Source organism: Alosa sapidissima, chromosome 17 (genome assembly GCF_018492685.1).
Source record: "Alosa sapidissima isolate fAloSap1 chromosome 17, fAloSap1.pri, whole genome shotgun sequence".
NCBI lineage: Eukaryota > Metazoa > Chordata > Actinopteri > Clupeiformes > Clupeidae > Alosa > Alosa sapidissima.
The window spans coordinates 13838817-13866769 of NC_055973.1; the positions used below are offsets into that span (position 1 = coordinate 13838817).

Genomic DNA, 27953 nt, shown 5'->3' on the forward strand with positions numbered 1-27953 from the left:
ACCGACTTTTCCTCAAATTTGCCAACAGGACTTTTTCTGAACGTTTGTTAGCTATCTGCTCTCCCTCTAAACACCCAATACCCACATACACATACACACACACATTCACCAACAAGAGATTAAAGGCAAATCTCTTTCCCTGTAGTCCAGAAAGTGCCACGGAAAACTGTGTGATTGATCCTTGTGATTGCTCGCCCCATGTTTCAGATGTGGAACCACAGTAAATCCATCATTCGCTTTGAGTGGGAACGCATCTCCGACTGCCACATCATAGAGGTGGATCCCCCTACAGGAGAAATAGGTAAGTGCATGTGCCTATATGGGCTCCGGTCTGTTGAAACTTCTCAGATAGCACTTCCATATGTGGACAGTTTAGCCCCATATGAAGATGCTGTACGATGTTTCATTGTATAATGTAAAACTATGAGCAAACCACTCTCTTTAAAGGGAAGATACATTTCTGTTGATGCATCCACACACTGAATTGACTATAGGATCTTGATGTTGCCAGAGTCATGCTACACAACCAAGTGAAACTGAATCTGTGTGTGTGTGTGTGTGTATTTGGACTGCAGAGCCAAATGAGTGTATGGAACTGGACCTGGTGCTGACCGGAGGAAGGCCAGATCATGTTGCGACCAATTTGCTGTGCCACGTCCATCACCACCCAGAGCCTGTGGGTCTGCCCATAGATGTCAAGTTCAAGGTGAGACACAATGAATGGACCCTGGGGAGAAGAGTGCTATCACACACACCCGCTAAACTCATTAAAGTCACACTTACTAAAGCACAATAATGAGTTTACAGTTTCAGTCTGGAAGCAGTTGCTCTCCAGAATATATTCTGAATTTATATATCTTTACCCAATAAATGTGTTAAAGAACGTGTTAAATATATTGCAGATAACGTAGGTATGTTAAGGTGGAGTAAGGTTTTGTTGGGTTTGATAGGCTTTCATATATTGTACTGAAGTACAAAGAGACTTATATACTTAGACTTAGACTATATTCCCTTTAAGGGACACCAGGCAACGTTTTCGTGTTAATTAATCATCTACGTAAGTTGGTATATGGTTAAATGACTCATTACAGGGCGAATGAAGACTCTCTCGCCCGCCCCTACTGCCTGTAGGAAGAAGTTCAGTGTATAGTACCCGCTGACCTTCAGTCTCACAAAGTCTTAGACATTGCGAGGAACAGGATAAGTTTACATCCTGCATCCACAGCACAGAGGCAGGCTAACGAAACGCTAGCGATTGTTGCAAACGTGTGTATAATGGCAAAGCTGGCGAAGAAGCAGCGAAAACCCTTGACGAAAGATGCAAAGAAAAGGAAAAGAGCTTCAGACCGAGCGAGGGCTCGCACACGTATCGACACGTAGGCCTAGACGCTAGTGGGAGTTTCGTAGAGAAAAAGCATCAGGCTTGCCTGGTGTCCCTTATTGGGTTGATGTTTTGGTGTGAATTTGTTGTTTGATGAATGAAAGTCTATTCTGCATCACTTAAGATCGCCACCTTGCAAAAGATCATGAAAATTGTGATGGTGATAAAATGTATGCAGGGCCCGCACCTGACCGTAAGCGTGCCGCGGGTGGACCTGGGCCTGCTGCAGCTGGGTGCCGAGAGCCACTCGGCCTTCTCCATCTACAATCCCACCCAGCTAGAGGCCTGTTGGAGCCTCCGAGAGATGAGGAAGAACCACAAGGACCAGGACAACCAGGTACAACACACACACACACACACACACACACACACACACACACACACACACACACACACACACACATATACTCACACATACTCTCTCTCACACACACACACACACACACACACACACACACACATACACACACACACACACACACACACACATATACTCACTCACACACACACCAAACACACGCCTGTTACAGAATTCCACACACAAGGCTATATAGTAGGTAGTTTTTGCAAAATTTAATGTTGAGCATTAAGCCTAACAGATGGTTATAATTATGCGTTGTGTTATTCTAAACAATTGGGCCAAGTCCAATGGCCACAGCCAGTGGTCTTAACCCTTGTTCCTGTGTGCTGTGTGTGCTGTGTGTGCGTCTGTGTGCGTGTGTGCGTGTGTGTGTGTGTGTGTGTGTGTGTGTGTGTGTGTGTCTGTGTGTGTGTGTGTGTGTGTGTGTGTGTGTGTGTGTGTGTGTGTCTGTGTGTCAGGTGGAGCTGGACCCAGATGCGGGCGTGCTGGCCCCACTGGCCTCCTGCCGGGTGGACGTGCGCTTCAGAGCCCGCCGCTGCCAGCTCTTTGAGAGCGTCCTGGAGCTGGCTGTGGAGAACGGGGCCGGATGGTGAGAGAGAGAGAGAGAGAGAGAGAGAGAGAGAGAGAGAGAGAGAGAGCAGGGGGAGAGTGCAGGGGGAGAGTTAGTTGGAGCCGAGCCACTGGTGTGGCCGTGCACTGCTGCAGCTCCGTGGGCCTCGGGCCAACTCTCACACTAACGCTCTGGCTCAGATAGGGGCTAGTGGTTGGGAAATACTAACAACACAATCTGCTGGCTAAAGCAGGAGTACTGAAGACACCTCGTATTGCACAACTCCTCAAAGAATGGGAATGTGAAATATGGGCACACAAACTGTAAAATGGTATGGCTGTATCTCTGTATAGTGTGTACTCAATGGTACAAAAAAGATACTTATTTGCTTGTGTGAATGTGTGTGTGTGTGTTTTCATTTCCATGTCTCCAGCCACCTCTTGGTTCAGGCGCATGTGCAGTCTCCACAGGTGTGTCTAGTGCGCTGTAAGCTGCGTATACCTGAGCTGTACGTGGGAAAGCCATGGACCGGAACAGCCACTCTCTTCAACCAGACCCTGCTACCCTCACACTTCACCTGGGGAAAGGTGAACCACCACAAGAGCCAATACACTCCATTTCACAATAGCACCTACAGTAGCAATGCGGGCAAAATAAATAAATGAATAGAGGTGTCCATGGTAACAAAACAATGTGGTATCTATGGTGTCCAAACAGAGAAAAAGCACACAGTAATGTAATACCATGCATGATACAGCCACTGTTTGTTTGGTGCCAATATGGTGTCACTGAATTGATTGAGTAGAGTGAAGTTAAAACCTTAGAAATGTGATCTTTTCTATGCCACTGTTATCGCCATATACATACAAAATTACTTACGAGGCACTACAGACAAATTCTTGTATCAGTTGACTGAGCGAAGTGAGTGAATTTCAAATACTTTAAAAAATACAAGATCAAACGACTGTTAAGGTGTTTTACTGACAATACAGGTTACCTTGAAGTCCAAAATTAGGACATGGAACTAAACATCTGTTATGAAGACTGCTATGGCCCTATTGTTGTCTCTCCACAGCTCCGGGGGAAGCAGGGTTCCCTGTGCTTAGCCAGCTTCACTCCCAGCTCTGGCAGCCTGGGGGCCCACGAGAAACTGGACATCACCGTGTCCTTCACCTCGCACACAGACGCAAGTACCCCCCCCACCCCACCCCCCCCCGTCAAAGAGAGAACCCACAGATCACTCTCACTCTAATCTCCAGAATGTCCAGCTACCAGCTATAAAATGACCAGTGCCTGGCAAAACCTCACTGTGGTTTCTGTGTCCTGTACCTTGTGGGTTTGTGGACTGTAATTAAGTGTGATGGGGTGCTGTCTCCTCTGATGCAGGAGGAGCTCACTGAAGTGCTTGCCCCCTGTGAAGTGGAGGGAATGGCCCATCCTGTGGTCCTGGGTCTCTTTGGCAAGGCCAGGACCCTCAGTGTGTCTTACTCTCTACCCAATTCCGGGTAATCTGTCTGTCTTCCTGTCTGTCTCTCTCATCTGTTTACTCTCATACTTTGTGTCAGTCAGTCAAACAATTGCTAAGTTAAGCAGACAACCAACAAATCAGCAAATTCACCAATAAACTGTGAATCAATCAGACAGTCAAACCATTGGTCAGCTAATCACCAACCAACATAAACCCAATATGTCTGCCTGTTTGTTCTACCTGCCTACCTGTCTACCTATCTGTACGTCAGTCTTTGTGCATCAGAAATGAAACTAATTCACAAGCTTTGGTTGTTATATTGAATGTCTGTTGTTGTTATGTTGATTGGTTGTTATTGTTGTTGACGTCTGCAGGGCCACTAAATGGGACCAGCCAGTGCGCTTGGACTTTGGTAACGAGGTGCTCCTGGGAACAACTGTCTCCAGACAGCTGGTTATGACCAATCACACGACTATTCCCGCCCCTTTTACCATGGAAGCTGAGTATTTCATTGGCCGCCCACCTAGCCCAAATATCAATGAATGTGAGCACAGGTACAGTGACAAGCTTTCAAACAGGCCTCTACTGTATTGTCAATACACTGAATTCCAAAAACACTTCCATGTGAACATTCCTTTTTCAAATGGTGTGTTTCAGAAGTGCATATGTGAAAAGACCCCTGACCCACATCCAGGCAAAGAAGCTAAAGGAAAAGGCTCACGATGGTATGGACTCCATTCATAAATTCAGCCAGCAATATTTCCAGTTTATAAGTTATAACCTGCTGTATCCGTAGATACTGTATTATACTGTATGTAATGTGTAGTATGTCTCTTGTAGATTTTGTGAAGTGTCTTCTGAGTCATGGGAAGGGTGTGGCGTTCTTTGTCCAGCCCAACACGGGAACTCTAGGGCCCCACGAAACCCTCACTGTGACCATCACGGCTTACACCAACATGTGGGGAGCCTACACAGACCTCCTCATATGCAAGGTTGGCCTTTTCATTACAAATTTGGAATAATTAGGAAGAAAAACAGGGTGCAGCTCTAATTTACATCACAGCATGGATTCTAATCGTATATTTGGAATATTCTGGAAAGATAACATTTCACAGAAAAGACACAAAAACACCATAGGATCCGTATACAGTAATGCCTCTATTTCTCTCTGGAGTCTGGAAGTGATGGTGGGGTTTCATGTCAGTGTGATGGGGTATTTGAATTGAACAGCATACTCACATGCATTCCTTCCTTGCACGTGTCACCGGGCGGACATTTTTGTTCAATTGCATTACATTGGCAGCATCATGTTCCCTTCCCGTTCATGTTTTTTCTCATTGTGATGGCAGCACTCTGTTTATTTTCAACAGTAGTATTTCACTATTTTGATCACAGCCATATGTCCTGTGTGCACGGCACCTAAAAGCTCTTCCTGATGACTAGGCTGGGGAGCTGGAGCCGACGAGCATCCCTGTCCAAATGGGGGTGAGAGGCTGTCCTTTGTACTTCCAGATGTCGGGGCCTCAGTCAGACAACCAGAACCAGGGACCTATCATACGGTAAGCTGACTGGACTGGTACCGATTACACCAGTCTTTGACATAGGTCCAGTATGATATTACACTAGGGCAAACTGTACGTACCATAGACTGTATATATAGAACAGTCTATGATGTGTACAGTGTAAAACCTGTGAAAATGACATTGCTTTTGTGTTTGGGTCCAGGTTGACCTGACAAACTAGACATTTACAAGATTGATGTGAGGTGTCTCGTACTCTACAGATTTGGGAGCCATGTGTCCGGGGGAGACACCATTTCACGCTCATTGCGCTTGAACAACACCAGCCCTTATGGTAAGACCTGCTGTTGGGTAATTTAGTTCCATGATGAATATCTTTAGAATGATAGAGAATAGCTTAGTGCTGCAGGCGAAAGGGACATGCTTAATGACTGTGTAAAACCCTTCTTTTGCTGTGGTCTTTCTAGTCTAGCAGAGTACTTAAGATTTATTGCTAATGTTGTCAGGAATTAATTTGATGTTTTCTTATGTATGAGCAAGTGTGTAGTTAGTGACATTTACTGTAAATGATGTGTATTACACATGACTGTTGTAAAGCATGTGGGTACATATTGATAGATCTTTATATTTCAGAACTATACGTTAGTTTATTTACAGTTATAGAGTTGTTATAGAGGGGTTGTTGTCCTCCTGTTGGACCTGGGTGGCTGTAAGGTAGATAGATAGATAGATAGATACTTTATTGATCCCCAAGGGGAAATTCAGGATTCAGGAAGGTGTCTACCTGCTGTTAGATATCCGCCTGGACTGGGAGACGTTTAACCGCACGCAGGGTGACCGTAAGCTGGTGGATCTGCTGGTGGCGTATGGAGAGCCCTTCCCCCTGAAGGACAGAGATGGGAACGAGGTGGTGGGATGCCCTCCCTCCTCCGGCGATAGCCTCCTTCCACCCTGGGGCCAGAGGCAGAGCCGCACCGCCAGCACAGAGGAGACCTGCTCCTGCCCGAGGACCTGCTCTGTGAGTTGTGTCGCCCGTAGCCACTGGCTCTCAGAATCAGTTTTTACCATTACATGTAAATGCCAGACTTCCTTTTGTATATGAGGAAGTTCTTGTGCGTTCTGTTTCAACAAATCTCACAAAATTGGCATTCATCCCATCCGCACTGAACTGAATATATCCAACTTAATGCTGCGGAAATTGTATTTGACACGCCACCTTTTAGTCATGATGCCAGTTATTATGTATCAGTCAAAAATAAGACCTAGTGCAGGACTTTATAAAATACAATACCTACATTCCTCTTTACCACTTCCTCTGACATTGCCCTTGAGAGTAGGGGCCTCCATGTCTTCTTCTGGTGTTTTCCATCATCTTATGAACCTGGTCCTGTGTGACTGGCAGGGGGACGGAGAGAGACCAGAGGAGCTGGAGGAGGATGAGGAGGAGAAGATGTCTCTGGACATCAAAGCTCCACAGAGGAAGCTCTTCACTGTGCTCATCAGGCCGCATGAGGGCAACCCTTCTGATTACCCATACTGCATCACTCCACAGCAGATGGTATGTATCCCCAACAACTCAGCACTGAACTGACACTGACACCCATGGACGGAAACTGACTCCTAGGAACCATAGGAAATGAGGACACGGAGATATATTGCCATCATGTTATTCCAGGTAGTGCCAGCAGGAGGCAGTAGCACCATGCATGTGTCCTTCACCCCTCTGACGTTCTCTGGGTCGTCCAGCGATGCCAGGTGTGAAGGCTTCGCTCTCGGCTTCATGAGTCTGGACTCCAAGGTAGCACACACACACACACACACACACACAGACCATCTGCTGCTGCCAGTACCTGTCTCAACTCTCACCTCAGGCATTTGCCTGTCCTGAGACATGTACTAGTGGGAATTCCTGGTTCAGGGAAAGTTGAGAGTGGCTATTTGTTTTTGTCAGCCACCCTAATTTATCAGTTTGTGTTATTTTTAGCTATTTGTTTACGTAAAATCATAAAACCTAGTGCAAAAAAGAACTATGGTAGTACTTTACTGAGACACAAGTTGTGCACTATAGGGACCTACTGCCCTTTCTACTATTGATACTGACCGACATCAATAAAGTGCTCATTTTTGTCTTGGTTTAGATGGCGGCGTGTATCCCTGGGAAGGTGGAGCGGCCACAGGGACATAAGGTGGACCCTCTGCACCTAGAGCTCCACGCCTCCGTCAGACCGGCCATGTGAGGGACTGGACTAGACTGGGCCAGATGCTGGCCTTGTTATCCATGCTATGCAAATGCTCTGTTCTCCTAGGGCCCTAATTCTGGCTGCATGAAATTGGCAGTTTGGCGTTGACAGTAAATTGGTAGTTTGGAATTGATCTTGGGAATGAGAATGAGATTTGAGAATGACTTTGTTTTGACTAGGTTTTGTTATTCCTAACAACGCATATATTTTCAGCAGCAAGTCTTTGATGTATCGCTGTACTAATTTAATAGATTCTGTCGCTCAATTTGGATCTCTCCCAGTGTGTGTGTGTGAGTGTGTGTGTGTGCATGGTTTATGGTTTTGTGTGTTTGTATTGTTGTATTAATTTGTCTTGTGTATGTGTTATTTTGTGTGCTGTGCTGTGTGTGTGTGTGTGTGTGTGTGTGTGTGTGTGTGTGTGTGTGTGTGTGTGTGTGTGTGTGTGTGTGTGTGTGTGTGTGTGTGTGTGTGTGTGTGTAGTCTCTCCGTGCAGATGGATGAGGACGAGGATGTGCTGGTGTTCCAGACCGTGGCGAGCGATTTGATAGAAGAAGACCCCAAAGAGACGGTGCGTTTGATAGGGGTGCCAGTGGAGAAACCACCTCAAAAGAAAACCCTCTTTTGGTCTAAAAACACCAACGCTTCCACTGCTATCAGCCTAAAATCAAACGCACATATCACCACAGATTAATGTCACCACAGATCTGGCTAGATGAAAAAAGATAAAGTGCCCTTTGAGGAAGCCTATCGCAAAATGGAAACTGGTCGGCGTTATGTGGCTGGAATATGAAAGCTGTTCATCTTGCCCCAGAGATAAGTTATCGAGTACTGAAGTCAGTTAATGAAAAATTCAACTCACTACTTAACTAATGGGCATGAGTATGTCATAGATGGAAAAGATGTGTGTGTGGTGGCCCAGGAGGAAATTAAGTTTGTTTTATCAAGTAAAGGTGTTTTAACATGATACCCTACATGAATGCCAAATGGGATTTTTCCTGACCACTTAGATCCATCGATCAAAGAGCACTTGCAGCGTTAACATGAAAACACACACCCGAGAGGCACCACCTGCCTGCATCTGACTGGATAGGATTTTTTTTTGGTGGGGGGGGGGGGCATGGCATTTTTATTTATTTCATTTTTGGCTTTCTCTGCCTCAGCTCTCAGTGAAGCAGGAGACGGTGGTGGTGCGGTCACTGAGACTGAGGAACACCACGGAGATGGCGCTGGCCTTCCGACTGAGCACCCAGCCACCTTTCACCGTGCTACAGCCGCAGCCACAGACGCAGCCTCCAGGCCGGGGCAGGACCTCCACCGGACACAGCCATGACCATAGCCACAGCTCCGCCGAGAGCCAGCCACTGCTGCTGCGGCCGCAGGACAACATGCAGGTGTGCTGGGCGGCTACTGAGGGCCTCCTTGTGGGCTTTTCAGATACAATGTGACACCAGCTCTGCTGTGCTCTAAAGCCCATTATGGCTTGTGCCATGTTTGCTGCTTGTGCTCTGGCCAATGCAGCGGAAATCATTCTGTGTCTGAAAGATTTGTGGTCATAGTTTGTATTAAATAGATATTGTTTGTTAAGATTGTAGTTTCCCATATACTGTATGGATTGAGTCTAGTCCTAGCCTCAAAGTCTTTATTGAGGGAGATTTTGGGCCAGTCTCAATTCTCTGTTTTACCCCTTCCCCTTCCCCTATCCCTTCATCTTACCCCTAGCCCTTGTCCCTCGAAACCGAGTGGCAAGACATAGGGGTAAAGAATATTCCCTTTGGAAATGAGATACCACTAGAGCTGGATGATTATACAAAATAACAAAATAAACATGCAGTTTGCTATGTAAACATCCCACAACTCCTTCGATATTTTACAATAATATCCAAATGGTCGTTACTTGACATCAGAAGCAATCGCTACCTGTAATAGCCTATGCGAGGAGTCGGCAGCAGTAGGCCTATGCAGCATTGATATCAGATGAGCGGTAAAAAAGTTCAGCGAATTTAGGTGCTGTTGGACTTTACACGTGCTGCCAATTCGCGGGGTAGACATGGAAATATGTAAAATGCGAGACATTCGCGCAAAATAATGATGTGCTGTTAACATGCTGTTAACATTCACAAAACAGCAATTTTTGAAAACTTCCTCGTGAAGAACAGGACCTTCAATATATGGTCACAAGATTGAATGCAACATAAAACAATTACCATTTTAATTTTATAATCCTTATTAATGCCAACATTTCATGTCAATGTATCTCTCGGTGTGCTTATTTTTCCGGTGTGAGCGGTGTATGTTGGGTATTTCTCTTACCCCTCGGTTTCAAGTAAGCTCCCGATCTTGCTTGGTTTTAAGGGGTATCTACCCCTTGCCCTTATCCCTACCCCTCGATCGAAATGAGAATTGAGATAGCCCTTCGTCTCACGTGCACGCGCAAAACTAAGGGGAAGGGGGAAGGGGAAGGGGTAAAATAGAGAATTGAGATTGGCCCTTTCACTGAAGCTCTCTCCTAGTCTAGGACTTTGTTTCATCCTTATATTCATGGCCAACCAGCCCTAACAATGGTTTTATGATTATTTTTTTTTCTCGGTGGGTTTGATTGGTAGGTGAAAGTGGCATTCCACAGCTCGCTGTCTCTCCTGGCCTATCTGGAGAGGCCATGCGAGGAGCTCCCGCCCTCCGTGTCTGTGCTGCGAGGCGACTCTGGAGAGACCAAGCTGCAGTTCCAGCAGAAACTTGTGGTGGAGTACAGCAACAACAGCCAACAGGTCTGTCCCATCACACACTCACTCACTCAGTGCGTCCTCTAGAGTTGGTCACTGCACCAATGTACAGTGCACGTCTCTCTCTCTTAGTTTTCATTATAACTTTTGTGTTATATTTTATTTTGTATGTTGTGTGCATTTACAGTTAGGCATTGTAGGGCATTGGGCATTGCAATACGGTCCCACAGCAGTGGAAGACTATACAACTAAATATCAGACTCTAGCCATTTAGCAGATAATTGTATTTAAAGCAAGTGAGACATAGCATGGTGTGTTTAAATAATAGCATTTAACCTTTCCAGAAATCCTATAGGCTATCAGCCCATTTCTTTGAACATTTACTGTGTACGTCATATATGTATAGGATATTTATAGTGACTTAACCTGCCTTTGATTGTCTCACCTACTGTTACTGCATCTGTTCCCCTCTGCGTAGGCTGTGCCCCTCGTTGCCTGTCTGTCGGTGCCCTCGCTGCATGTGTCCAGCAGCAAGGTGGACTTTGGGACGTGCTATGTAGGACAGACTCAGGTGCAGGAGCTGCACCTCAACACCAGAGGAAGCTCCTGCTGCTATTGGAGTGCAGCCATAGGTAACCAAGGGCATCATGGGAAAGAGAGTTCTGGCACAATGCTGTCATCCTGCAAGCTGTGGAGAAATGTGAAAAATAGCACTATGGGACAATTGCTGCTCTATAAACAGATATGGGTGTTATTAGCTTACAATCACCCCAAGCACCACAATCCCCTCATGCTAACAGAACATAAAACAATAATGATGTGAGTTTAACTTTCATTAGAATGAGATTCTCAGACAAAGGAAGATGATATTTGTGTTTGTCCTTTCAATCATAAGAGCACTGTGGGTGCAGTTTAAACATACAGTACCTCAGTGTAATATGCAGTAAGCATCACTTTATGTGGCATGGTAAGGTAGAGGCTGTTAGTGATCAGTGGACTCTATGACTGCAGAAAGTGATTGTGGGAGCAGCACGTTTCAACTCAGCCCAGACAGAGGAGTACTGCGGCCACTAGAGAACCAGCAGGTCTTACAGCTGAGCTTCACGGCCAGGTACCCCACTTCTCACCTCTCACTCACTACAACACCATCTCCACGTAGCACTGAGCTCTTCCCATTACTGCTGTGTACTACTCTCATTTCATGGTGCATTGCTTCCAGTTAGACTTAGCATCATGAAATGTCAGTCCTGTGCATCCATTATATTCTTTGCAGTTATTATCTGTCGACTCTAAAGCTAAACTAATAAGGAATGCTTACAATCACTTCAGCCCTAAGAGAGTGCAATATACACATCCATGTATCCCATAATGAGTCAGAGCGGTAAGCAGGCCTGTTTCCCACAGCAACCCAGAGGAGTACAAGGCCACTGTGACAGTGAGGGGGAAGCTGGGGGAGCCGCCACTCGTCCTGCAGGTGCAGGGAAGAGGCTCGCACGACGAGAGATACATGAAGTAGCCAGCCGACCGCTGCTGCTGCTGGAGACCACTGGTCCAAAGGATACTCAGCACAGCATCAGATTTATTTTGATGTCTGGATGCATAAAGCAGCACAAAAATCGATTTGGTCTGAGACTCTCCATCAGCCCTTTTCAGTATGCATTTCCAGATCAATAGTTTGTTGCATTACAGTAGCAGGTGTGGTACAGTGGCCTTTTCATTTCTTGTGTGTATGCACTTACATGTCAGAATGTTGTACAAACAGATTCTAATAACAGTTGAAGATTTAATACATGTTACAACATTACATCAATTTGTTTTATTATCTTTAATGATTACTATTAGTCATGGTTTTTATAAAATTGACAAACATTCTTCTCATAAATTGACAAAAAGTCTAGCTCAATAAGATTGAAATTAACTGAAACATGTAATGGTTATTTAGGACAAATAAAAGACAGTGGCTGGGCCAGCGATCTGCCTGCCTTCCATGGTTCTGTCCTGGCAGGCATCAAGGCTGGAACGCCACAGATGCGTGAAACTCAAACCTTTCCATCTGGACCTTAAGAGATGCTCGTAGCCAAGGCAAATGACACAAACTCACTTCCCATAACAATTCAGTCTCATTCGGTAGATTTGAAGTCTTAAATCATCCCTGAATTTGTTAGCATATCTAATAAGTCATATTTATCCAGTTTAGTCATGTACATCTTTGATATTAATGACTTACAAGTGGAGGCACTTAAAGTGAATGTTGCATTCCAAAGCAATCTGAAAGGTTTTTACGTCTGTTAAATGCATTTGCAGAATCAATCATGGTTCATTTCCATATTACAATGAAATGAATCATGTCAAATTTACTTGACATTGCCAGGAAGATGTACCTCCATAGCAACATCCAAATCTATGCTAGTGTTAATGCAGGCGTATTGCAGATATAGCCATGAGGGGTGCTGTGACTATCATCACAATTGCTCAGTCTTTCCATAGAGGACACATCCAGCTCCTAGAGTGCTGGCCATCATGGTCCAGGATATTCAAAGACGGCAGCTGCCCCCATCCCTGTGCCGATACACATGGACACAACACCATAGCCCCTGAAAGAGGGCACACAATGTCATCAAACAACTCTCCTGATCTACCTCGAACCTTAACGTCAGAATTATACAACATTAGTAAAATTCCATTCACAAATCATAGTTTTTATATAACAGTTATTAAACAGGTGCTCTCATGCAAATGACTAATGTCATAAAAATTTTGAAAGTGTGATCTACAAGCCTATAACAGCTGATGAAAGCAAGACGAAACTGAGAAAGCCCTCATGAAGGGCTCTTTTGGAGAACACCTTCAAGGTTTCTGTTGTTATCATCACAGCATTTCTCTGAATTTATGCAGGGAAAACTCCATGTGGAAACTTGGAAACAGTGAGAGAAGTCCATAGAGTAACATTCACTACAAAATACTTGGGCTGAAAAGAACAAGCCCTCTCAGCAGAGTGTGACCAACAGTGTCTCACCTGCGGCCCCTGCGTTTGAGCTCGTTCAGCAGGGTGACAACCTGACGGGCCCCCGTGCAACCCAGAGGGTGGCCAAGGGCGATGGCTCCTCCATTAGGGTTCACCTTCTCCAGGGGAATGCCCAGCTTCTCCACACAGTAGACCGCCTGAAGCAACACATGGTAGACAGACACACAAGGCTTTGAATGACAGCAATGGAATACCACCAGAAGTTTTGTTGTTTGAATTTTAATAAAATGGACGCAAGGACGGTTAGTGCAGTCCGATAGTGCAGATGACACACACACACACTCATCTGAAACTTTTTAACAATGTCTTACCTGACTTGCAAATGCTTCATTAATCTCATACACATCAATATCATCCACTGTCAAACCTAAGAAAGAATGAGTAACAAAATTGATTAACATTTGCATACTGTTGCAAAAATGGAACATTCATACTTGTGCAGCTGACGAAAAGATGAATTGTTCTTCAATGGTGCCCTAAATCTAGTCAGTGAAGAGGTGATTTTTTATACTGAGTGTGATGAGGCTTTGTCTGCTCATTCCAACTGACCACATTAACTTAAAGGGGCTGTGTGACATCCTGTAGAAATTAAGTTGTCTAGAATGGACCATTAAGCATGGTGGAGACCAGCGCCGACATTCGATTTCTTAGACCCTATTTTTTTCAATACAACCCCTGTACATCAGCGTAGAACTCTGTTGCCACCTGCACTGGTGTGCGGGGTTGTATTGAGAACAATGTTGTCTCAGTAATTGAATGTCAAACGTGGAGTGCGCTGCACTCATGTCGGCGCCGATGTCCACAGCACTTTACAGTACATTTGTGACGGGAGTCTGCTATTTAATACAGTGGCACACCAGGTAAGAAATGGTATGACAAGAGAGACAGCCTGGTGCTGGCTGGCTGGCATTTTTTACATTATGTGAAAACGTTATGTTGTTTCTTCATCTTTTTGGAATGTTTTGACTAAAAAATAAAACAAATAGACCCTTTTAGGAGAGAAATCCCCTGTAATGTACATAAAAAGGACCCGGACGTCTGTGTTTCACCTGCTTGTTCCAAGGCAGCCGGGATGGCATAGGCAGGTCCGATGCCCATCACGTCTGGGGGCACCCCTACCACGGCACTGGCCCGGAGGACCCCCAACACGGGCAGGCCCAGGGCCTCCACAGCCGAACGCCGCCCCACCAACACTGCGGCTGCGCCGTCACTCACCTGGCTGGCGTTACCTGTAGTAGTAGCAGCTTTAGTTTAATGCCATATCAGCATCATGAAACAATATAAACTAGAGATTAAAACAAACCAGAGATTAAAACAAACCAATGAAATTGTATAGATAAAACAGATTCTTTAAATCTGTTCAAAATTAAAAAAAATCCAGGAATGGTATTGCCTGTAGGGGATGAGATCACGAACACCATCTCAAGCCGCATAACAGGTTTCTGATTCCTGGGAATCAGATGAACCCAAGAGGCTGGGCTTTGGCAAACCCGTTTGGACACAGTCCCACAGAAACTGATCTCCATCCAGTCGAAAAATAGTTTCATTTAACTGCTGGTTAAGACCTCTTGGAAATTGATCCAGTCTGAGGCTAATACCTCAGAACCATAGACTGTATAAAATAGCTTAGAACCAACGAAGGACAATATGTATTATAGGACCCAAGTTGCATTGTACCATACTTTAGTAAACAAAAGCTACATGTTTTGTCTTTAACGGGAAAGGTGATGAGCATGCCACACTGACCAGCGGTGGTGCTCCCATCGGGTTTGAACGCCGGTCTGAGTTTGGCCAGCCCCTCCAGTGTAGTGCCCGGCCGAACGCCGTCATCCTTGGTGACGGTGATGGCGCGCTCTGATCCGCTGTCGTCCACAAACTTGGTGATGACCGGAACAATCTCTGAATCAAACAAACCTTGCTTTTGGGCCGCCGCAGCCCTATTTGATAACAGAAAAGAGTCATTGTTTCATCTCAGGGATTATTACTGCAGACTCACAACAATGTTCTGCCATCATAAAAAAAACAACACCCATAAAAGTTTACAGAGTGTAGAAACATTTCTCTGGTATGTTTGACTGAAAAGTGTATCAGTGTCTATTAAATGGCCGCCTTACTTTTGCTGAGAGCTGAAGGCAAAAGCATCCTGTTTCTCTCTAGTGATGCCAAACCGCTCTGCCACATTCTCCGAAGTAATTCTGCAAAAAAAAATGTGCACAAACAATGACCAGTTGTTTTCAGGACTTTCCAGTTGAATCATTAGTAAAAACAATACTCCCCATTAAATGTGCATGTCACAATGAGTATGGTTTTAGATATCAATGTGAGTTTTGTAGGCAAAGCAGGCTAACATTAACAATGTTGTCAATCCAGCCTCTCTCTGTAACAATCTTTGTCCAAAGACATTTTGTTCTTCCTCAAAAATGTGTGCTAAAAAAGTGCTTTCCAAACATCTTAGGCTTGCCTTTTTTCAGTACATTTAGATGTCTGAAAAAAGGTCCTTGCACTGAATATTGATTTTCCTCGTGGAGATCCACAAAAGAACAATGAGCAGTTACTGTGCCCTTACCCCATAGGGACGATGCAGTCACGAGCCTTTTCATTGTCCATGAGCCTGGAGCTCACGTCTCCAGGATTCCCAACAGAACGCAGTGACATGCTCTCCATGCTGCACACAAACAAGCAAGAAGGAGTCAGGGATTTGGAGAAAAGACACAGAAGTATATTCACAAAAACATATGTTCAAGCCGAGTACAAACTGTAGATTATGGGTCTTAGAAATCCCCAGAAATAATTTAAATGCCTAATGTCCTAAATAAAACAAAATTCACTGATCCAATAATCTGCCATCACCTAAGCCACAATCTAGGACAGAGTGTCCTGTACCCTTAATGAAAGCAGTGGCTGGTGGTCTTGAAATCTTAATTTATCTGACTGTTAAAATGTCTCTGACAGAAAATAATAGTGTTTTTTGCAAGGTGGTGGCTTGGCCTTTCTTATAATGTACTGGAGAAAACATACCCACACGCAAGCCCAAAGTCATAAGATCCATTTCGAATTCCTCCTGTTAATTGAGTGTAATAGGAATGTATAGTTCTTTGTTTAAATTGCACATGTTCTCAGAGCATAAAATGTTAAGAATAAAGACTCAATTTTAATATTTGAAAATAGTCCCACCAGCAATATTGAATAGTGCCTGAAGTCCAGATGAACACTGTCTGTTTACAGTGTAGACTGACACAGTCTCGGGGATCCCACTTAAAAGAAGAATTAAGTAGATATCAGACACCATGTCACTTCACACAGTGGTATGCTTGCATTGGTAGCCCAGCAAATTCTTACCTCAGAAACTGGGCTATCCTCGCAACTAGTGCACCTGCTCCTGGCTGCAATACATTCCCTTAAGAGAACATAGAGTCAAATACATCAGATACAACCATCAATGCATCACAAAGTAGGCCTATTGTACTCCTAATAAATAACTTGTGTAGTACAGTAGTTGTCTCACCAACACATATGTCACCCAATTTTCCAGGTGACAACTCAACATCCTTTAAGACGGCTGTCATGACAGTGCTGAGGAGCTCGTCTGGAGTTGTATCCTGAAACAGCCAACCCATAAAGCACCATTAATACAGGTAAAAAATCAAGTTCCTGGTTCCATCAATGCCATAGCATATTACATGTCCTTAAGTACCTTGTAATTAACTGTTACATGTTTGGCAATGAACCTTTTTCACAACAGTCATTTTGACATTAGATATATGGCAGGCCCAGGTGTTGTGACTACTATTTCGTGTAAAAAGGGCTATAATTTATCAATGAATAAGTAGGCCAACAATGTTACAAGATATGTGCGTATTAGCTATACTGGCGTGTCAGTACGCCCTTTATTATAGCAGTGTAATTAGGACACCTAAAGTAAAGTTGGACAATTAAAATGGCTTCTGGCTTTTACTCACTCTGCATAGTTTTAATACTATTTATCACATGCCTGCAGAAAATGCAATTGCCGACAACTGCTTGTACTGTACAGAGTCAGAACAGAAGGACATTCAATGGCAACACTAATAACATGGTTATGGGTGGTTAATGCAAGACCATAGCGTATCTTACTTTGAATGACCCTCGTTTCGCTCTTCCTATTGCTGTGCGCAATCCATGAACCACAACAATGTCATCTTGATTAGCTATCGACACCGCGCACGGTGATAGCTCAAGCACTGGCTGAACAAATCTCTCTTTAGGTGAAGTAAGATGCCCCGAAACAACTCTCACTCTCTCCATGACTACCAGGCAATAAATCTTGGAGGCTACAAGAAACAAATCTTCAGTAGTACAACAACAGAAACACGGGTAGGCCACTGAAATTTATGTTCGGTGATCTTTAACCAGCCTGGCAGAAAACTAAATGCGATTGAACTTTGATGCACTTGACACTTCCGTATTTCCCGGACAGACAATGGAAAGAATATAGGGACAAAATTATGATGTTAACGCGTTTGTGTATTTGGAAGCAACAGCCGTTAGCCGAAGTGCTGCAGACTGCACTCTGCATCAGTCAATGAAAAAAAGTGTAAAATACATTTAGGGCATTCCAGGAAATGCCGATGACTAGCCAAAATCCTGTTTATGAAAACATTAAGAAAATAGACCTACATGTAGCCTATACGCAACGTGAAGGAATAATCGGTTAGGAAAAATCCCTTAGCCTATCATACCGAACTAATTAAAGCTTACTACGGTTATATGTATATATATATATATTTAAGTTTGAAAAGCTTATAACACTAAACAATGTTATTTCTCTATCTGAAAATATTTATAGCCCTACACATCAATTGGCTGGTGTGCTTCACTTACTACAGGAACACGCACTGAAGGGACTGTCCTTTGGAGGGCAGCAAAATCTACTAGGTTCATGGAGCCGACTGGAGCCTACCTTCCAGCGTCATCATTTCCTGAACCTCACGTTATTGCTGACATCAGAACCGATGCTCTTGGAAAAACTCAGTTCTGTGTGAGCGCAGCCGAGCGAAGACAAGAAACTTTCTCTCTGACAGGAGTCGTGGTTATAGTTCTGCAGCGCTCAGATTGCTACGGTCGTTGGATCATTGAGTTTTCGAGACTCAAAATATCATACCTACTCCACATCCATGTCGTCGCGTTCGGACTTTTAGTGGACATGATATCTACCTTTACGCACGCAGTCTCTCAACTGTAGGGTATGCAGTTTCCGGATCTTCGTTTGAGCGTCGATTTTGGAGATCAGTTGGACTTTTCCATTGGCCTTTATTCTTTTGTGATTTGATTTTTTCGACCGACACCTGGCATTTTCTTTAAGTGTTAACAGTAGGATGGAGACACGCAGGTAACAAGGTGAGTTTTAGCCATGCATTATTGCCAGTTATCGTAATGTTTAGGTGTCAACGAAAAGAAGAAACACAAGGAAAGCTATTTAGTGGGCATTGATTAGACTAATAATGTTATGCACAACCTGTCATTCGTGCGCAATAAGAGGCCTTTGATTGTTGTATTTCCAGATATCGATAATAATATTATAGATAATAATAGCCTACATAACGATAATATATCTGTATTGACTATGCGTCTTTTCTCCATTTGATACATCGTCGTCACGACAGCCAGAGCATAGTTTTACGTATAATACAGCAAAACTTTCAGCTTAACGCGTGATTTATCTGCATTCAGAATAGGCCTACTCCATAAATGCATATAACAAATGCACTACTATATTTAAAGCTTATTTCGCGCGCGCGCGTGTACGAAGCAGTCATAATGTATCCGATGCAATTCCAAGTTTAAGTGTGAGTAATGGAAAGGGGCAGGAAACAAAACCATGCTTATGACGCACATCATCCACACAAGCTCAAATCATAGTCAACCGATTTATTGACCTTATTATAAGAGCCACAAGTGGTCAGAGAAGCCATGTTCGTTTTAACCAGAGTGCCCTAAATGTCCCTCTCCTGCATATTGCTTTTGTCAACTCAGTCACAGGAAATGGGTTGCTTCTATTGTATTTAAGGCCTGCAAATCACAGTGGAATGACTGCATTTATAGGGCATTCACTGGTAATAAAATACATAAAGTCAATACAATAGTATATTATAATTATTATTATTTTTATTTTATTGAATCTAATACCATGGCACTATCATGAAAACCATATGTCCTTAAATAACACCTGATATTGATTGTACTGCCAATTTCCTGATCTTCTCTCTAATTGTTATAAACAGCCAACTATTAAATGCATGTTCTGACATCATCCCTACACAGTCAATGTCATGCACCTATTAATGTGTTTGTGACCCCTGTGTGTGAGTCTCCCTCTGAACTTTATGCTCTGTTTGATACAAATAGCACCAGTTGATCTTTCTTGGGTGACTCGGTTTACCCAGGTGCCATGCAGTTGATGACCCAGGCCTAGGTGTGTGCCTGTCAGCCATGGGTTGGGCGAGACAGAACCAGGCCAGGCCAATCAGTGCAGGGGCCAGGCCAGGCCAAGCAAAGAAGGGGCAGAGCTGGGCCTCACAAGACAGGAATAGGAACAGGGCCTTGGCAGCGAAGGAGGGGAAAGTCAAACTGTCAAGTAGAAAACACCCAAAAGATAGGCGCGGCCTCCACTACAAGCCCTATGGGCCCTGAGGCCGATAACGGTGTCAGAGAGAGAGAGCATGGACTGCCAACAAGGGACAGGAAGCAGAAGTGGTTTCTCAGTTTGTTACGTCGGGCCAGATCAGTTGAAATGGTTTGACCCCAGAGGTTATCGCTCCGCCTGCAGGCATCTCTTAAGGTCTCTCAGGACCCGATCCGGCTGGCTCACTGTTTGGACAGACAGTTGCCCAAGGATGGTGTCTTCAGAGGTCTACTGTCTAATGTGCCTCAGCAAACAGGACCTGACTGTTATTTTCATAAAGGTCACAGACAAGCAATCGAGTTTATCACATCCGCTATCGGGGTAGATACCTGATCGTCTGAGGTTATCATAATTTAAAAGTAACCTCAATTCCTCATATTTTTTGCTATCTTTCCTTCTGACGTGTCAACTTATTTAGCTGATAAAGCCTACTTAAACATTCCACTGTATTTTTAGATCTGGATTTTCAGAATTATCACTCACCCTATCCTGTTGGTCAGCAGACTATATACAACTGCACTGGCATCAGAATTCTGGAGAAAGGGACTTTTTTTTCTTTTAACGGGGCGCTCTCAACAGCAGATGACCACATAGCACTGAGATGGTGTGTTTAGATTCTGGTTTCCATGGCAATGGTAGTTATCCTCTTTGAGCCAGCTGTCTCAGTCACTGTAAAGACAGCCTCGGTGAGCCAGCAAGCAAACTCAAGCAACCAAACACCCACTCTCACTCTCTCTCTCTCTCTCCCTCTCTCTCTCTCTCTCTCTCTCTCTTTTTCTCTCTCTCTTAGAGGATAGGGACAAAGGTCAAAATGACTCATGCTCTGTTCTGCAGGGTTAACTATATTGCTATATTGTTACTGGGTCATTTAGTGCAGTGTTTATAATCCAGTCATTATCATTCCATTGAGGATATGTTCCCATAGTTTATCCTCCTATCAGTAAATGGTAAAGCACTGATACACGTGTGTACACTTATTTGCCTATTGATGCAGTTGTGCTGTATGTATAATAAATATCACACTTTGGTGAGGTGAGATCTGGACACCTATGTCTCTGACTGGAGCCTTACATAGACTCCTGGTGAAGGTAACCCACTGCTCAAGGGCTTCAGAGGAAAACACAGGCTCTCCCCTCTTCTGTGGGTTGTGTGTCCGAGTTTCTCCTTTCTCGCACCAGGTTGCTACTCTGCGTTGGTGCCTGCGAGCAGGAAACGTTCCGTTTGAGAAGAAAGAGAGCATGCTGTTTGACAGCGGCCTCTGAGATCAGGGTCGTTTACAGAGGGAGCCGGTATTTATCTCTGTCAAAATATGTCTTGTCTGCTGGCAGACAGATAATTGATGTCGGCTTCTGTTGGAGTGGTTTCGACTATTTTTAGAATCTGGCAGTGCCTTTGATTTTGACGGTGTGAACTTGGTGTCTATACTTGGTCGCCTTGAGGCACTTGATCATTGATGCAGAAATCACTTATTTTTTTCATAAAAAAAAATAGACTTTGTGTTATCATCGCAGTTTTCTATGACTGTAGCCTGCTGCTGTTTCAAAATGGGTCAAAGGTTGTTAACGTAATACCCACTCCATGAGCATACCTGATCTGTGTACAGTGGAGGTGTGTTCAAATACTGTGCCCAGTGATTTGTGTGAATCTCTTGTTTACCTTTTGTTGTCAGTGTCAGAGGTTGAGCGTACTTCTACGCGTGAAGGTACATATTTATTTAGTATGGCATTAACAGTGACAGTCAACACCTTAAGGTGTGACATTCCTCCATTTTGCCTTATCTGCATTATGTTCAGCCACCTGGACATAGTGTCATCCTTTAAATGGAATTGGGTATGCATCCATACAGTAGTTTTGGTGTTGATGCAGCTAGCTGACTTGAGCTCGAACTATGAATGTACTGCTTCATTGTTCACAGGGGTGTGAAGATGAAACTGGTTAAATTCAGTGGTAAAGTATCATACCTTGCTGTGTTAAGGAATGGAGCTGGTAGTTGGGGTAAGGGGAGTGCGGCGCCTGTCTTCACAGTGCAGCTGTGGGGGGAGGTGAGGTGGGGGAGGCTGTTCTTGTCACATTTCCCAGAACTCTGTGGCTGACAGCACAGGTTATGAGTAATCTCAAGTGCCCACAGTGTGGCGAGTGCAAGAGGAAGGCTGCTGCTTTTAGGACAGGGCAAACCTTCTGCGGTCAACTGTATGTGAGCTCTCAGCTCTCAGACAGCGAGGTTAACACCATATGAAGCAGTTTCCATGGTCAGATGGCCGTTAGAACGGAACTGACCAAGTGAGTGTGTGAGGTCACTGATTGAGGTTCTAGATGCTATCTCCTCTATTAAAGCTGATTAATCTAGTTCAAGCACACAGGCCACAACTATGAGCACTTTTGGTGATATTAGGTACAGTGACCTTGTGGGACCTTGTAGCTATAGAACGTCATATCTTAAGCACGAACAGTATCATATACATGTATCTGTGAAGCTTTGTGTCTGTAGATAATAGAATGAGGTTGTACCCGGGCAGTCTGACATTCAGTTGAACTCAGAGTTCTGGCATTTCCGTCTTTGAACCCCAAAGTGGACAATTGGCTAATGCTTCCATGGGCACACTTGTGTGTGTGTGTGTGTGTGTGTGTGTGTGTGTGTGTGTGTGTGTGGGTGTGGGTGTGTGTGTGTGTGAGAGAGAGAGAGAGAGAGAGAGAGAGAGAGAGAGAGAACAAAATAGCGTACCTCTAGGAGTGTGTATGTGTTGCCAGGCACTAAGATCGGCCGTCAACTATGAGCTTCCTCCCCCTCAGGGTACGTTACCAGTGCATTGTGAAAAGCCTTGTATTATTTGTGGAGCCTCGTTTAAAAAAAAAAGCACACTCGAGCGCACTTTCTCGTCTCTCCACGGCTGCGATAGCGTCAGTGGCAGCACAGGCAGGCATGAGGTCATTCAGCGTGAAGTTGCAGCTGGGGAGCAGTCCTCCCTCGTCAGAAGAGGAGAGGGGAAAACACCCTCGTCCCTCCGAGCCACGGCCTGCCTGGCCTTCGTTGTTTATGATTCTGTGGGAGTGACGCAGAAAATGTTGGCGCGAGAAGTCGCTTTGACTTTTTTCCATTGCTGTCCAGCAGTCTCCTTAGTGCTTTGGAAGACACGTCCCACAACAGCACATTGATTGTTCAGACCCTGACTGTAAATTTCTCAATCGACTAGACTGGCTATTTGTTTTGTCAGGCGCTTGCTAGCGAGGCCGTGTTGTTGGAAAGGTCTCCGGACGCCGTGATTTTTTACGACGTTATCCGTCTCCAAGCCTCCTACGTGCCACATTGTGAGGTAGTTCCTGGTGCTCTGTAGCCCAGAACAGTCCACACACACACACACACACACACACCCACAGACTCTCATTCTCATACATACACACATATGCCCTCTCTCTCTCTCTCTCTCTCTCTCTGTCTCTCTCTCTCTGTCTCTCTCGCTTTCATTCAGATGCTGTAATACTTCCAGAACACTCTAGTGGCCTCTATGGCCCAGCCTCTTTCTCTGTGGAGGAAGTGTACACTGACATTTAGCAAACGACGGTGTGGCAGTGGTTTCAGTTCCCTAATCTCCCGGATCCTGACCACGGCTGTTCAGGGATGGAGAGTAGAGAGCCTGCCAAGGAGTGGTGAGAGTGTGTGTGTGTGTGTGTGTGTGTGTGTGTGTGTGTGTGTGTGTGTGTGTGTGTGTGTGTGTGTGTGTGTGTGTGTGTGTGTGTGTGTGAGAGAGAGAGAGAGAGTGCTGAGAGAGTAGGATTTTGTTTGCATGTGTGCTTATGTATGTATGTATGTATGTGTGTGTGTGTGTGTGTGTGTGTGTACTGTATATGCACGCACGCAAGGCCAGCTCATCAGCGGCAGTGGCGTGCACGCGCGAAGAGGGCGCCCGCTCCGTGAGCAGATGGGCCGGCTCAAGATGGGCCGTTGGCGCTAGACCCAGGGCGAGTAGTTGGGGGCGGAGGAGAGAGGGGGCGAGATGTTGGAGGTGGAGGAGGAGGAGGAGGGAGGGGGTGGTGCAGAGCAGCAGAGGAGCTCCAGAGAGATGTGAGTGGCCATGTCGGGGTGCCACCTGTCCTTTGGCAGCCCTTCTGTCCGTGCCTGTGTTTGGCTGCCATTGTTTCCCTTCTATTTTTTCCCCTCTGGACTGGCAAGAAGGGACAAGGTCAGGAGGATCCGACTGTGTGAGTTCATGGCAAATTGGACAACGGCGCGGCTCTCTTTTTCCTGCTTAGATATATACTTACTAACAGCCATGGAGCATTTCATTGACTCATTTATACAAATGCATGTGTCACTTTGATCTGGTGGAGCGGACCACTGGCCCTGGGTAGGTAGCACTTACAATTTCTTCTGGGGATCAATAAATCTATCTATCTATCTATCAGAAAAAGTAATATAAGTATATAAATATAAAAAAATAAAAATAAATAAAAAGTAGTGTAGTGTAGGGTATTATAATGGTTCAGGACTCATGAGCAGCAGCAAATGAATATGGTTTGGTGCCTTGTTGACTAGGCTGGTAGTCACGCTTAAAATACAGAATAGATACTGTGAGTGCTTGCTGTTTGTTGTTTCCGAGTGTTGCTGGCATCTGGCCTGTCTTGTATGTTGTCTATGTACTGTATGTTTGTGAAGTCTGATCTTGTGATCGCCTTCTCTCTTGCAGTGAGCAGCCCCTCGCAAGCGCGAGTGAATAAGAGAGAGAGAGGGAGGGAGGTTCACCGCTGTTTGTTGCCGGGAAGAGTTGTTGTGAGGGCTGAAGTGCTTTGGCTTGGTCTCTGGAAACTTACAGCAAGTTCTTTGTATCTCTGTCTTGTGCCCCACACAGTTTTTTTTCCCTAGCTGACTGTCTCTGGAGAAAGCTGTGCCAGCTTGAAAAAAACATGAACTGGCATCTAACCAGCCATCTAAATGACACGGTGAACAAGAAAGAGGGTCTTTTCAGGGCTCTGTAGACTCCTCAAATCCCTTCTCTCTCTCTGAGCAAATATCCAGGCGTTATTTTTTCATCTCCGCGGAATGTGTCCATGGTCATGGTTTCTTTCAACTTGGCCTTGATCCCCTGCGTCAGTAAAAGCATCTTCTATTTGCATCCTTTCCCTCTCCCACAAAATATATTAAGAGTCAGAGGTTTCACTTCAGAGGCTCCCATTACAGACCACAGAGTCAGGCCACTCTCCGCTTGCTGGAGTCGGAAGGTCTGCTGCTTAGCGCAGCTCTTTCCATCAATGCTAATTTATCCTTAAATAAATAGATGTTATAGCAAGGTACAGGCTGTGTTTTTCATGGCTTTGCTGGGACCTTTTTAGGCATTCAGATCAGTCAGAGGGATCAGAGCGGTCATTTGGCGGAGCAGGACGAGCCAGTTCCTGAGGCAGAATGAGGCTTGTCTCTCTGGGGCTTCATGCCTATCTTTATGTTAGCATATTTCACTTAATCACCAACCTCGAGGTGGAGGGTTCTCTCGCTCTCTGTCTCTTTCTCATGATTTCTCTCTCTTTCTCTGTGTGTTCTCACTCCTGCTCTTTCTATCTGTCTCTATCTCTTTCCATCTTGCTCTCTGTCTTTCTGTGTGTGTGTCTCTATCTCTTTCCATCTTGCTCTCTCTCTTTCTGTGTGTGTGTGTGTGTGTGTGTGTGTGTGTGTGTGTGTGTGTTAGTATGTGCTTCTACTTCACAAATCATGATGGTGGTTCTGGCTACATGAATCCTGTCTTTTGTGTGTGAATGAATCAATGAATGGGGTAATATTTTTGAGATTGCTGGAAAGTCATTACCTAGAAGTCATACAGTCATTACCTAGAATCATACATTTAGTATCAAAGTGACCCACTAATGAGAAATGCAGAACATTAAACCACATATTGGAATATTGGACATAATGTTCTATTCCACTTTCTCTCAGAGTGAGGTGGGGGGGTAGGATGAAGGCGATTCTGCTTCTGCTAATTGCCGTTTCCTCCTACTGTGTGCGGTTCGCTGTTCTGTATGATAGGGAAAGTCTGTGAATGTTTTATGTGCAGAGTGAAGGACTGGTGTGTATGTGTGTGTGTGTTTGTGTGCATGTGTGTGTGTGTTTGGGCTGAAGGGGGGGGGGGCACTGGGTAGATGACTACTATTGTCTTGATATTCCTTTCGTGTGTCAAAATAAAGAATCGCTTCACAGATCAGGTTGACTTTGCCAGTGACAGTGTGTGTGTGTGTGTGTCTGTGTGTGTGTGTGTGTGTGTGTGTGTGTGTGTGTGTGTGTGTGTATCTAGCACTCAAAAGCATTTTCTCTGCCACTGGCTTATTTTTTTAAAAGGGCTCTGTGTTGCCACTGTATTCCTGTGGCATGCCGTGGAGCCCTCCTTTTATCCCCCCCCCCCCCAGGTTCTTTCTCTGCTGTCGACTCAAGCAGACTCCCATTCCATTTCTGTTCATTCCTGGAATACCAGAGCACAGTCAGTCAGTTACCCAGGTGTCACTCCCTAACCTGCTTTTGTCCCTTAAGACCGCACAAGACCAACTGAAGTCCATTATTATTGAAGTCCTCTTATATGCTGTAACTCAATGCCGTGGGATGTGAGATATATGGTACACAGTATCTATAAACAGATGCATTTGATTATGTTCCATTCAGTCCGTGAATACAGTCACCTTTCTAATGGAACACCAGTTGATTGATAATTGAATCCAACAGTGCAGTGTTTGCTTTTCAAGGTGTGTGCCCGAACATGATTGATGTGAAAGTCAAAGTCAAATTTATTTGTATAGCACATTATTATACATAATCGTCATTCAATTCAATTTACAATTGATGTGCATGTCCCAGGCCTAACAGGAACACACGCAAGACAGTCTGGTGAAGGTGATGTAATTTTTTCCGCATCATGTCACCAATGAAGATTCACTATAGCCACCCGAGAGTGGACAAGCTGTTGGGGTTCCGCTGTTATGCTGTCTGTGGAGATGCAGAACTGAGGATATGTGTTTTTGTTTTTGTTTTTGTCGCAGGGTGGTGAGGACATTGGCAGGCCAGCGGAGTCGAGCCCTGCGCTCGACATCAACAGAGCCACTTCCCGATGATGACCATAAACATGGGTGAGTGTTATCCCTCCAGGAAGCAACTGCCTGCCATTGCTGACTGGGATCTCTGCTATTTTCAGAATGTATTTTCATGTGTCACTTATATACAGCAATATACAGTATCTACATTGTATGTATGTGTCCTATTTCCGATATATATGTAAACAGCACAGAAATGTAAGCCAGTGGAGCTTATGTCATTTAGTCAGTTTCAGATAACAAATGTACGTCTGACTACTAAAAATGTAATGCATTTGTAAATGTCATGCCATGTTGATGATTACCTTACAAGGCAAGTATACACCAATAAAAGCAAAACTGAGTATCTTCCTTTTTGGATAAAACTCACAGCAGTACAAAGTCAGTTATTCTATCTTGGGTTTCAAGCGTTTCATATAGTTTATAGTAAGGGTAGATGATCCAAGGACTCGAGATGCATGTTACAGACTGTTCGGCAGTAGCAGCGCCATGGAGCTGGGGCGATTCTCCCTCACGTAAGTCCTGACACGTAACTCTGGGACCCACAGGTAGACTCTGATTACATGCACAGGTGCTAATTTGCTCATCATAGTTGGGCATCATCTGTCCTGCGGAGGTGTTTTGAGAGAGAGAGAATATCGCCACAGTGTGACTCGGCACCTGCTGAAGCCGAGCTGCTGCTGCCCCAGGTGTCTGTCGGTCAGTCTGTCTGTCTGTGTGTCTGTGGCCTTGCTTTAGTGTGCTGACCTGGTTTATTTGCTTCTGTTTCTGACCAATAGATGACGGCCTCCAGAATGGACCTGGACAGCATAGGAATTCACAAGGTAGGCATGAGCAGAGCTCAGCAATAAATCAGCTTCAGCTTTCCTCCTTGGTTAAAGAAATGGCTTAGTGGCAGTGGCGAGTGTGTGTGTGTGTGTGTGTGTGTGTGTGTGTGTGTGTGTGTGTGTGTTATATTATATGCT

At 44.7% G+C, this 27953-nt stretch overlaps 3 protein-coding genes across 3 annotated transcripts in view; 2 read left to right on the top strand and 1 right to left on the bottom strand.

Moving 5' to 3' along the window:
- Positions 1-12044, top strand: part of dlec1 (DLEC1 cilia and flagella associated protein) — a 35512-nt gene extending 23468 nt beyond the window's left edge. Inside the window, exons 17-38 of the mRNA XM_042067805.1 lie at positions 208-301; positions 576-706; positions 1560-1718; positions 2201-2331; positions 2726-2879; positions 3368-3478; positions 3679-3797; positions 4135-4314; positions 4418-4485; positions 4601-4752; positions 5204-5319; positions 5544-5614; positions 6075-6298; positions 6683-6838; positions 6956-7078; positions 7419-7513; positions 8001-8088; positions 8681-8911; positions 10124-10285; positions 10719-10872; positions 11252-11351; positions 11645-12044. Coding sequence (XP_041923739.1) covers positions 208-301; positions 576-706; positions 1560-1718; positions 2201-2331; positions 2726-2879; positions 3368-3478; positions 3679-3797; positions 4135-4314; positions 4418-4485; positions 4601-4752; positions 5204-5319; positions 5544-5614; positions 6075-6298; positions 6683-6838; positions 6956-7078; positions 7419-7513; positions 8001-8088; positions 8681-8911; positions 10124-10285; positions 10719-10872; positions 11252-11351; positions 11645-11756 — 2931 coding nt within the window. The 3' untranslated portion in view covers positions 11757-12044. The remainder of the gene's footprint in view (positions 1-207; positions 302-575; positions 707-1559; positions 1719-2200; positions 2332-2725; positions 2880-3367; positions 3479-3678; positions 3798-4134; positions 4315-4417; positions 4486-4600; positions 4753-5203; positions 5320-5543; positions 5615-6074; positions 6299-6682; positions 6839-6955; positions 7079-7418; positions 7514-8000; positions 8089-8680; positions 8912-10123; positions 10286-10718; positions 10873-11251; positions 11352-11644) is intronic.
- A 6-nt stretch (positions 12045-12050) lies between these two features.
- acaa1 (acetyl-CoA acyltransferase 1) lies at positions 12051-17724 on the bottom strand. The gene is made up of 12 exons (XM_042067806.1): positions 17379-17724; positions 16771-16864; positions 16605-16662; positions 16440-16519; positions 16284-16326; positions 15832-15930; positions 15380-15460; positions 15012-15202; positions 14315-14494; positions 13577-13632; positions 13257-13402; positions 12051-12834 (listed from the first exon to the last, which is right to left on the bottom strand). Exons 1-12 carry the CDS (start codon positions 17547-17549, stop codon positions 12759-12761), a joined length of 1275 nt encoding a protein of 424 aa, XP_041923740.1. The 5' UTR covers positions 17550-17724; the 3' UTR covers positions 12051-12758.
- Positions 17725-18243: 519 nt separating this feature from the next.
- The window catches only part of map3k22 (mitogen-activated protein kinase kinase kinase 22), a 52491-nt gene continuing 42781 nt past the window's right edge, over positions 18244-27953 (top strand). Inside the window, exons 1-3 of the mRNA XM_042067569.1 lie at positions 18244-18641; positions 26938-27024; positions 27768-27812. Of these exons, the coding sequence (XP_041923503.1) occupies positions 27006-27024; positions 27768-27812 (64 nt within the window). The 5' untranslated portion in view covers positions 18244-18641; positions 26938-27005. The remainder of the gene's footprint in view (positions 18642-26937; positions 27025-27767; positions 27813-27953) is intronic.

Coding starts and splice junctions, on each gene's coding strand:
- acaa1 (XM_042067806.1), bottom strand. CDS start 17,549: ATGGAGAGAGTGAGAGTTGTTTCGGGGCATCTTACTTCACCTAAAGAG. Junction 16,327..16,439: donor GGCACTATTCAATATTGCTG/GTGGGACTATTT, acceptor CTCAATTAACAG/GAGGAATTCGAAATGGATCT. Junction 13,633..14,314: donor GGCTGCCTTGGAACAAGCAG/GTGAAACACAGA, acceptor ATTCTTTCTTAG/GTTTGACAGTGGATGATATT.